The following is an 11,355-nucleotide window of genomic DNA, read 5'->3' as shown; positions in this document are numbered from 1 at the left end:
GAAAATACCTAAAATTTTCACAAAACTACGTATTATTGAAAAAAAAAACTAAAAAAATCCGGTTTTACAATGTGGGTATCAAACGATCGGGATTTTTTCAAACATTTCGAAAGTTATTAAAAAAAATGAAAATACTCAAAATTTTCACAAAACTACGTATTTTTGAAAAAAAAAAAAATGATTTGATTATTTAATACCCATTTTGTAAAAACTAAAATTTGAATAGTTTTACAAAATACGTAGTTTTGTGAATTTTTTTAGTATTTTCAAAAAAATATTGTTATTACATTCGAAATTTTGACAAAATCCCGATCGTTTGATACCCACATTGTTAAAACGGAAATTTTGAGTATTTTATTCAAAAATACGTAGTTTTGTGAAAAATTAGAGTATTTTCTAAAAATGTTGTTATTACATTCGAAATATATGAAAAAATCCCGATCGTTTAATACCCATATTGTAAAAATCTAAATTTTGAGTATTTTTTTTTCGAAAAACGTAGTTTTGTGAAAATTTGGAGTATTTTCTAAAAATTTTGTTATTATATCCGAAATGTATGAAAAAACCTAATCATTTGAAACCCATATTCCAATAACAATATATTTTTGGATTCTTTAGAGAAAAAAGATGCATTTTCAAAATACAGGAAAAATACGTATTTTTGTGAAAATTTTCATGAAATAATAAACATTATATTTTTTTGATGTTTGCATGATTTTTCATACGATTAAAGCCAATGTCTCCCATATAGCCAAAAACCCATAAGCTCTGTGCTTCAGTTAAGCACTGGGCCGTGCTTAACCGAGGCAGCTGAACGGTGCAAAACCGGGGCAGTGCAAAACCGAGGCATGACTGTATCTCAGTTCATGAGAATTTGCCCAAGCCATGCCTTGGAGTAACATTGTCACTTCAAGCCGCCCCCCCCATCTTCTGAAAAGACCAATTGGTTTATGGACGAGCCCTTATTAGCGTGGTTCACGTTTCTATGAAAAAGACAAAAGTTGTTATTTTGTCTTGCATCAACCGGAATTTCGTTCTTTTATGTCCCCAGAAGCACTCCTGAAAATTTGAGCCCATTTGGTAAGGTCTAGGAGCTCCAGTTTTAATTTGAAATTTATATGGGATTTTGATTTATTTTCCATGGGAAACTATCTTTTACATTGTATTAGGATTTTTTTATAAATCGATGAAATGACTTGATTCTTATAGTAGGAGATAGGTTTTGAACTGGGGAACAACTTTGTAGAACATACCAACATGGTAGGAAGTGACCCTTTAAAGATACAGATACTTTTAGATGGTGGCTGGCCCCTTCAAAAGCCACCTTCTAAAAGTAACTGTATTTTTAAAGGGTCACTTCCTAGCATGTTGGTATGTTCTACAAAGTTGTTCCCCAGTTCAAAACCTATCTCCTACTGTAAGAATCAAGTCATTTCATCGATTTATAAAAAAAATCCTAATACAATGTAAAAAAAGATAGTTTCCCATGGAAAATAAATCAAAATCCCATATAAATTACAAATTAAAACTGGAGCTCCTAGACCTTACCAAATGGGCTCAAATTTTCAGGAGTGCTTCTGGGGACATAAAAGAACGAAATTCCGGTTGATGCAAGACAAAATAACAACTTTTGTCTTTTTCATAGAAACGTGAACCACGCTAGCCCTTATTGATGTTGTTCATCAAGATGTTAAGATGCCGTTTCTATTATTTAAGATGTACAACGTTTTACGAACAAAACATGGTTTAATCTTATGTTTGTCTACCACATATTACAACCGTCATCGGGGGTGACATTGGGTCTGGAGGGTGAGATTGGGTCGTACAAAAATGCTGAAATTTGTATGACCCAATTTCACCTCTGAAGACGGTATTTCTAATGTTTATGCGATTTTATTTTTCTTCTAAAAAGTTATCTGACTACGTCTGCGTTAAACTAGCGTCATATCTTAGACTGTGTGGGGCGTGCTATCATGTTCGGATGTTTGCCAGACAAGAGAATCTTAAGCAAATAGTCTTGCAGATTTTTTTTTATCCACACACTTTTAAACAATACTTAAGATAACCGAATCTTCATGGTGTACCCGAGATATCCGGGGATGCTGGGTTTGACAAAGATTTTGGCAAAATTCATCTCATTTGCGTGCCAACGCAACCACGGGTTCGTTGGTTACAGTTGTAAGTTCTACGTTTCAAGATGAAGTTTGCGCTAAGTTTTCTGGTGGTTTTCGCTGCAATCTGCGTTGGAGTGCAGTTTTGCGATGCCTCGACGACTGGTAATATTGAGGTTTTCTTGGTAGTTGATCAAAACCAACTGTTTGAGTTATTTTTCCAGCGGATATCGTCTATCTAGCGTATCATCGCCGTCAGCCAAGACTGTTCGAGCTGTTGAGGAAGTACCTAATCTGGCCTCCGGATATCATCTTGGCGGATCTGAAAACATACTCTCCGGCAGAGAAGTTCTCCCCATTCATAGTTGGCGGTGATCCAACGACGATCGATGCCTTTCCATACCAACTTTCGTTGCGTTACGCTGGAAATCACATTTGTGGTGCATCGATCATATCAAACAAGTGGGCTGTGTCCGCAGCTCACTGCTTAGATGAAGGATTCTCACCAGCCTGGGTATTGTGGATTGTGCTTTAACATCTTTGAAGTATATTGCTAACTTATCATCCTGATATAGATAACGCTTCGCGGTGGAAGTCCTCACCGAATAGAGGGAGGTTACGTATTCCACGTTGTTGAGTACATTATTCACGAAAAGTACGAAAAGGAAACCTTCAACTACGATGTGACCGTTTTACGAATCTCGGAGAATTTCTTGATCGACTTTCTGGCGCCCATCAAGCTGGTGGACAACACCATAACCACCGGTTGTCCCGACCAGCTGGCGACCGTCATTGGCTGGGGAACGGCAGAGGACAGCTACGTTCCGTTGATTCTTCAAGAGCTTCAAGTTCTGATTCAGCCGAGGAAAGTTTGCGAAGCTGTTTGGATCGAGCAGATAACGGATACGTAAATCAAGTGTAATTTTTAACTCGCTGCAAAAAAAAAAACATTCAAAATTTCAACGAATTTCCAGCATGATCTGTGCCGGTGGCGTGGTTGGCGAGGACACGTGCAACGGAGATAGCGGCGGCCCATTGATCTGCAACGGATACCAGGTGGGAATTGTGTCCTGGGGCTCGCGAAAGTGTGCCATCGAAATGCCGGCCGTTTTTACCGATGTGGCGAATGTGGAGATTCGTGATTTCATCCGGAATAAAACTGGAGTTTAGAGGCGATTGGAAGACTATGATGTTGATGTCGAATTTTACTTTAAAGCAGAAGGGTGGAGGGTAATTGCATGTTATTTGAATCTTTTTTGTTTCTTCAAAATATGGATTTGTGAGAGAATTGGGATAGCAGAGCGATTGAAACTGTTCCAGTTAACTCCAATAGTGTCTGTACAAAATAGAAATAAATGTTATTTTTTTTTCGATTCACCTTATCAGACCAATCTCTTGTTTGACTTTTTTAATCACATCGAGACAAAGATAATTATTTGTATAAGATTATAAGTGGGGTTATTCCTCACTGAAGCAATGTTCAAATCGAAAAAAAATAATTGAAAAAATAACCTTCACTGAGTAAACAAAGAATTGTCTTTAGGGACGACATTCGAAAGAAACGACGACCGTGAAATCTCAAGGGCCTCAGTGGTACAATTGGCAGTGAGTCTCAGTACTAATGAGGAGGTTGCGGGTTGGATACCAACAGTCGTCGTTTCTTTCGAATGTCGTCCCTAAAGTAAAATTCGGAGACATGTCGTTAGTGTCGATACGAAAACAACAAAGAATTGCCTTTTGGTAAGGAGAAGAACAGAGATCTATGAAAATAAGATCTTAAATGTTGGGGGCCTCGTAGTGCGGTGGTTAGCGGCTTCGGCTGCCGATCCCTTAGTCGCTATGGGGTGCAGGTTCGATTCCCGCCTTATCCTCCTGGCCCTCTATCGGATGGGGAAGTAAAACGTCGGTCCGTTTGCTTAACGGTACACATCAACCATAGCTATTGCACCCAGGTCTAGAAATCAGATATTTTGCGTTACGTAATAAAAGAACGCTTCCTTGATTGCTATCGTCCTTTTTCTCGTCTGCAACAAACAGAACAGTTTAACGTTTTACGGGATTTTTTTTTTTAAATTGCTTTTTTGAAAACTCGAGTTGTGGAATCCTCATGGTGGACTTCCCATATCCCATTAAAAGCAAATTTTATATTTATAATCGAAAGTTTGTACAATTTTAGGTTTCAAAGTGGCAAATACAACAACTTGTTAAATAAAAAAAATATGAGTGATGAATAAATTCTAATGTAATAATCATTTCTGAATTGAAATTATGAAAAAGTCACTGTGTAATAATGGCTAAATAAAAAGTAAGCATTAAAAAAAAAACCAAGCCATGTAGCCTAGCGCTAACGCATAAGCTTATCAAGAGGTAAGAACAGGAAGCTGGGTTTGGTACACCGTAAATATTTAATGAGCAGAATTATTTAATTTCAAGGAAAAGTAAATAAAAAACCATTTTATTACACAACAATAATAGTATTTTTTTTGTAATTTGTAATTTATTGTTAGTCAGTACAACACTTTGCATTAGCTTCATCAAAAAATGTTTTTCGAAAGCTATACCATCGAAGTTCGCCAAATGAAATCCCGAATCGAGGGGTGAGCAATGTTGGTGTAGACCCCGAACATGCCATTTCCACAGGCTGTGGCACCCCAGGACACAATTCCGTACAGGACGCCATTCTGCACCGCCGGTCCCCCGCTGTCACCGGAGCACGCGTCAATTCCCACGGCGCCGGCACAAATCATACTAAAACGATTAAATGGATATCTCAAGCAATTGAAAGCAAACTTATTTTACAGCCCCGCGGGGCAATATAAGGGTGTACCCCATTTGGCATAATGGACATTTGGCATAACGGGTTTTCAAGAAGGACGTTTGGCATAATGGACGTTTGGCATAATTGGTCCAAGACATCAGGGACGCTTGGCATAATGGACATTTGGCATAATGGACGTTTGGCATAACTCGTTCAAAAACCATCAAGGACGTTTGGCATAATTATTGTTATCTTTTTTTGTAATCTAATCTAATCTAATCTAACACAAACGCAGCCAGTCCGATGAAAGCATGCTGGAAAGTCTTGTGATTAGATTACGCCCCAAGCACTTTTCTTGTCATTATTAATAATTGTAGTACATCCGAGAACACCCGAAAATGTATTACAAAAATTAAAGCGGCCAGCCCTACTACGTTGTGTTTACCGCAGAGAGGATTCTGAGAACGGATCACATTTCACAGAATCTAAATTACCTTCATAACCAGCTGAAAAATAATAAATTATTAAATGAAATAAGGTAGAGCGTATAGTACAGCGTATTGGTTTTAGTAGAAGGAATGTAGAGATTGTAAGAAATAATGGTAAGAAAAGGTATTTTAATGAGTGTTTCGATAGCTTCAATGAAAAATAAAATTATAAACAAGAGAAGATTTAACGGAATTTAGAAACGTGAGAAAAACAGTAAAATATTTAAGAAACAAATTTTAGTAATTTCTTTGAAAAGGATACAATCTGGAAGCACTGACGCAGCAGCTTCCTTCTTCACCCCGCGTCTCTGTCGAGCCGATTGCGTTTCAAAAAGACTGCTTCGTGCTCCCGCCAGGCAGCACATCAACACCGGGGTACGGTGGAGAGGGGGAGTCATCGGCTGACCAACACCATCTTATTCCACCGCCGCTCCTGCACAATACTTGCATGCAAGTTGACCACTTCGATGTTCAGGTCAGGTCACACTACCGTGTGCAATGCTCTCACTCGCGACGGCGCTCGCAAAAAGAAAAACAAAGGTGGCCAGAAACGTCCCCGCCGACCGCAAAAAAACGCTCAAAACGAACGAATAATGCAGAAAAACGGGCAAACTCCACACTTTTCGCGACAAACTCTTCACGGCCGACCGAATGACACCAAATAAGAAGGTTCAATCCTTCAAATTCGCACTGAAATCGCGATTTAAATAAAGCTGCCACGACACACACGACATCTCTCAAAACGCGCCCGTAGCTCCTCTAATTATTGTTATCTTTTTTTGTATTATTAAATTAGTATTTATTTTCTGTAAAGTATAATAATTTATAGCTTTTTTCCTATTTCCTGCACAGAAAATTTTACTTTAAAAGATGATAATTTTTTTAGAAATCATGTATCTATTTTCTTTCAATAGATGTAATTTTTCCCCTTTTTGGAATATTTGTTAATAAAGCTTTAAAATGCATTTTTTCATAAATTTATTTAAAAATTTTTTTTAGAAAGATTCTAAATAATATTTAAAAAAATCTCCTTTTGAATAACTTTGCAGCTAATTTTTTGTATGATATTTTTCCTTCTTTTATTTTAAATTCAACTAACAATGAGATGGCAGTTTTGCCAGTCTTTAAATATTTTGCAATCAAGATTTTATACTATTTTCCCTTTTCCCTCCTTTTTTGAATTCAACCTGAAGAATGTATGAATATTTTGCTCTGCTTTAAAGAAATGCAATTAAGATTTTTAAAGCAATTTTCTTTCTTTTATTTTAAAACTAAAAGAAGGCAAAATCTCTCAAAAGATCTGCAGTTTGTTTTTTTTTGCAATATTTTGCAATTATTTTTTTTATGCAATTTTCTCTTCTTAAATAATCAACCTAAATAAGGGAAGTACATTTTTTCTTACTTTAAATATCTGACAAATAAGTAATTATGAAATTTTTCCTTCTTTTATTTTAAATTCAACTTTTAGAAGGGAAAATCTCTAAAAAAAAACTTTTTGAATAATTGACAATTGAGTTTGTTTATGAAATGTTCCCTTCTTTTATATAAAATTCAACTTATAGAAGAAAAAGTTTCTTTAAAGATTCACATTTTGCTACTCTTTAAACGTTTGATAATCGCTTTATTTTTATGTTTTTATCTACCTCTATTCAAAATATCAATTTAATTGAACAATTATCCCTTCTTTAAGATTAGTTTTAAATATATACAAGAAGGGAAATTGCATAAACAACTTTATTGCAAAAAAAATAAAGCAACAGAGAAAACTGTGCAAAAATGATAGAAATGTTTAAAGAGAACATCTATAAGAGAATTTCCTTCTTAAAGTTGAATATAAAAAGATGGGAAAATTGCATAAAAACAAAATTAAAAATTTGAGAATAGTATCAACATTTAAGAGAGCTCATAAACTCGATAGAATCAACTCACACCTGCAAAATAATTAATTTCATTAATTAATTAAAACAGTAAATCTTCAACAAGAGTCATACATCGACATCTGACTATCTTGTGTCACCAAGCTCCAAGGCATTTTAGTCATTGAGTTATTATATTAAAGGTCAATAGACACACACCAATTTCCAAGTTTTGCTTTTTGGGTGTTTTGAAACCGCCTTGAGTCAGGGGTATTTAAAAACACTCAAAAAGCAAAAACTGAATATTTGGTTTATTGGACCTTTTTTTAAAAAAAGCTCCAGACTTTTTGTTTTGAACGATGAACTTTTTCTTAGAATGGACTCGAGGGCATAATTCTCTCAGTCATCTAGAACTGTGTTCTCTGTGTCTGTAAATTTTACCGCTACTCTCGTGTCGGACGAGTGCTGCCCAGTTCTGGGTGTTCTTTAGGTTGAATTCGAAAAAAAGAAGGGACAAAGGTGAATTCATTTACAGATTTTTCCTTCTTCTAGTTAAATTATGATCAAAAGAAGGGAAAATTGCATTTTAACAGCTCAATTGTCGAAGATTTGAAGAGGTTTTTTCATCTTTTAGTTGAATTTCATAAAAAAGAAGGGAAAGTTTTATAAAAAAATATTATTGCTAATTATATTGAAAGGGGAAAAATGTAAAGCTAACAAGAGATATTTCCTTCATAAAACTAAATTTTCAATGAAAATATCGCGATTTCATGAAAAAAATTATTGTGAATAATAATCAAAAAGAGGGAAAAATACTATTTGGGAAATAATATAGTGATACCAAATTTTCGAAAATAAAATGATAATCTCTTAAAGATATAAAAAAGTTAAATAAACAATACATTTTCATTCGTGAAAATAAGAAATACTCATAAAAAAAAAACAAAAAAAAAAATCTAGAAATAACTATGCCCAACGTCCATTATGTCCATTATGTCCATGATTTTTAAACGAGTTATGCCAAACGTCCATTATGCCAAATGTCCATTATGCCAAACGTCCTCGATGGTTTTTGAACAAGTTATGCCAAACGTCCATTATGCCAAATGTCCATTATGCCAAACGTCCCTGATGTTTTGGAGCAATTATGCCAAACGTCCATTATGCCAAACGTCCTTCTTGAAAACCCGTTATGCCAAATGTCCATTATGCCAAATGGGGTACACCCGCAATATAATACTCGTCTGTTATCTCGCCCATCCACTGCTCGTTACACGTGATGCGGTCCACCACGGGAAGCGACACTCGGAACAGATTGTCCGGCGTCTGACCTGCCGCGTTCACGCCCCAACCGGTGACTGTGGCTTCCGTTCCGGTGATCCATTCCGCGGTTGTCAGCGGAATAACGCGCGCCACACCACTGAACGGAGTCCGAACACGGATCGTGGCCACATCGTAGGGATAATCGTCCGGGTTGTAGTTTTCGTGAATATGGTAGTAGTATACCGCGTGGATTGATCCACCTGACGATCGGGATGAACTTCCGGCGCGAATGGTCAGCTGTAAGATGGTAAGAAATGTATTGCCGACCTACGGAATCAATCATATATGAAACAAACATCCTCATTCTGGGGGTAGTAGTCGACACAGTGTGCAGCAGTAGCCACCCAAGTATGGGATATGATCGAGCCACCACAAACTTGTCTGCCGCTGTAAAGCAGAGCAATCTGGTGGGGATGGTCCTCGATGGAAGTTGCTGTACCACCCACAATACGGGTAGAATTATCCCCTCGTCTGGGCAGCTTGATGTCCACCTCATTTGTCACTTGGGCCAGTACATTTTGTAACTTTGCAGGTATCCGGTTCACTCGAGCCAGCACTTCTTCCACGGACAGTCCTGTCGTTATCGAAAGTGAAAAATTTTGATCTACAAGTAACTCATAGTGTTATTGTTTTAATACTTACGATTTCCTGTAACAATCTCTAAAACTCCTAGCGAAAGAAGCGTGACAAAAAATAATCTGTTCAGGGTTAACATCTTCAACTGAGTGCTAAACTGTAACTGAGATTCGTGGCCGGCGCACCAAGTGTTTTATCACTTGATAACTCCAATTGGCCTAAGCAGTACTAATCTAATCTCTTGCTTTGTTGTGAACAAAGCTTTTTAGCTGTATAAATTATATTGATGTAGCTTTTCTGCGGAATTTCATCTAAATTTGGGGGTTTGGTTTGCTAGCAGCTCTTCAAACATAATTGGCCCTGTAGCTTAATTATAAAGTATACTTGTATACAGATTCTATCCTATTTTAATTAATTTTAAACTTGATATTTAAACACTTTGAAAGTTATGGCTTGGCCAGCGTAGCACAAGACTCAAACCGGGTAATCCCAGGGTCGGCAAACTACTAGGTGATTCAAGGGAGGATCGGTTACAACAGAAAAACACGGAAGGATTTCCACTTTTCATCAGCACTTTATTTTGGGGTTTTGTTCGTGTGGGTGTGGGTGTGTTGAGTGTGGGTTTTTCAGGGGCTAACGTACCGTGATCCGATCAGCTGATGGTTCGCCTCCGGCGATTGCGGGCCGGCAGAGGAGTTCGTCCAACCTCCACTCTGTGGCGGGAACTGCCCCAAAGGGGGGGGGGGGGGTATTGTTGTTGCTGACGGATGCGGCGGCCCTTTGTTCTTGGCTGCGAGTCTGGACTTCGGCGCCAGATGCAGCGTTGTTCGCCGGCCTCCTTGGGCGGCGTCGGTTCTTCCGGCTTCTGTGCCGGGATGATGGACGACCAGCGGGCGTTGCTGGTTCCGATGGGCAGGCGTCTTCCCTCATTGGCTGATCGGCAGCCCCAGAGTCCACTGATGCGGGCGTGCCGAGAGGGGACCCTCCTTTGCGGTTAAGGCCAGCGGCCTGAGGGTGGTCGTCCTTGACGGTGATGGCGCGGGAGGCGCCAGACGACGGGGTGGTCCTATTACGGGTTAGACGTGGGAAGCTACCAGCACGGGATTTACGCAACCCAGGCCGACCAATCCGAGATGGACGAGCTGCTCGCGGAAACCTCCTGGTTCCGCCGATGGGAAGGGCGATTGACGACCCTTCGCGGGAGCACGACTTGTCCACTCGGACGCCTGTTTGGAAGAGCCCGATTTTCCCCAAATCGACTTCCCTCATTTGTTTTCCCAAGTCCATTTTTCCCACCATTTCCTTTGTGACGTATTCAAATGCGCCCGCAGGAAACTGGTGGACATCAGCCTCGCTTACACTGATACGCTTCGCCCCATCAAAACTGTTGTAGTGTAGTGTAAGTGGTATAAAATGCTGAGGCGAAGCTTCAATTATCCAGAATTGTAACCAACGGTTACAACTTATTTTTAATATGAACATATTATTTCCAAACAAAAAATGAATTTATCAACCTAATTTTCAAGGGCATGGGTAAATAACAAGGGTAATGCGTAATAATACCTTTCTCTGGTGTCACCAAACTGGTGTGTTATTCCTGAACCCTTTAAAAAATTTCTTAAGGATTTTGAAGAAGTAAAATTGGTTTTATACCAACCCAAGTAACCACAAGCACTTAATTGAAGTATTTATTCAGTACTAAATCAGCACTCGAATGCTTTGAAGTAGTAAATAAGCTTTGCGAATGCCTCAAAGTACCAAAACTTTGCAGCATTACAACTGGCATTAAATCACCATTTACGACCTTGAAAATGTGCTTCAAAGCATTTGATGTTTATCAACAAAGTAACCCATCCATACGGGAAACATTTCAGCCAGTCACGCTGTTATTGACTTTTATCCTTCTCCCGTTATACTGTTCCAATAGGCGTGCGGGCTAAGGCGCATTTCCCCCAGTGTGCAACAGTTTTATTTTTGCGTGAACTGGGTTCAATTCCCGCTGACTGAAGTGTTTTTTTGTTTTTTTTTTTTTTTTTTGCAGAAAACTGCAGCCTGTAATTAAGCCAAATTTTTCAAAACATATGCCCATGCACAAAGGACATTATCAAAAGTTCTCTGGTAAATTGAATGACTTTTCTCGCAAGCAAAAAGCTGCTTTCCGGAAGTCTGATACACTTTGTGAAATTTTGCCAACCGTGGACCAAGCACTCCTCGGAAAAACAGTTTAGGTTAGCCGTTAGCCA

The 11,355-nt window shown here is 38.4% G+C and overlaps 2 protein-coding genes across 2 annotated transcripts; one reads left to right on the top strand and one right to left on the bottom strand.

Annotated features, from left to right (window-relative positions):
* The first annotated feature begins 2,113 nt into the window (after nucleotides 1–2,113).
* Nucleotides 2,114–3,499, top strand: LOC6037591 (chymotrypsin-1). Its single transcript, XM_001847435.2, has 4 exons — nucleotides 2,114–2,276; nucleotides 2,336–2,625; nucleotides 2,687–3,018; nucleotides 3,086–3,499. Exons 1-4 carry the CDS (start codon nucleotides 2,198–2,200, stop codon nucleotides 3,279–3,281), a joined length of 897 nt encoding a protein of 298 aa, XP_001847487.1. The 5' UTR covers nucleotides 2,114–2,197; the 3' UTR covers nucleotides 3,282–3,499.
* A 1,095-nt stretch (nucleotides 3,500–4,594) lies between these two features.
* On the bottom strand, nucleotides 4,595–9,300 carry LOC6037592 (trypsin beta). Its single transcript, XM_038260407.1, has 4 exons — nucleotides 9,179–9,300; nucleotides 8,833–9,110; nucleotides 8,454–8,773; nucleotides 4,595–4,859 (listed from the first exon to the last, which is right to left on the bottom strand). Exons 1-4 carry the CDS (start codon nucleotides 9,249–9,251, stop codon nucleotides 4,667–4,669), a joined length of 864 nt encoding a protein of 287 aa, XP_038116335.1. The 5' UTR covers nucleotides 9,252–9,300; the 3' UTR covers nucleotides 4,595–4,666.
* Nucleotides 9,301–11,355: the final 2,055 nt, after the last annotated feature.

Source organism: Culex quinquefasciatus, chromosome 3 (genome assembly GCF_015732765.1).
Source record: "Culex quinquefasciatus strain JHB chromosome 3, VPISU_Cqui_1.0_pri_paternal, whole genome shotgun sequence".
Taxonomy (NCBI): domain Eukaryota; kingdom Metazoa; phylum Arthropoda; class Insecta; order Diptera; family Culicidae; genus Culex; species Culex quinquefasciatus.
Note: the sequence above shows the minus strand (reverse complement) of the source record. Positions and strands in the feature narration are given on the sequence as shown.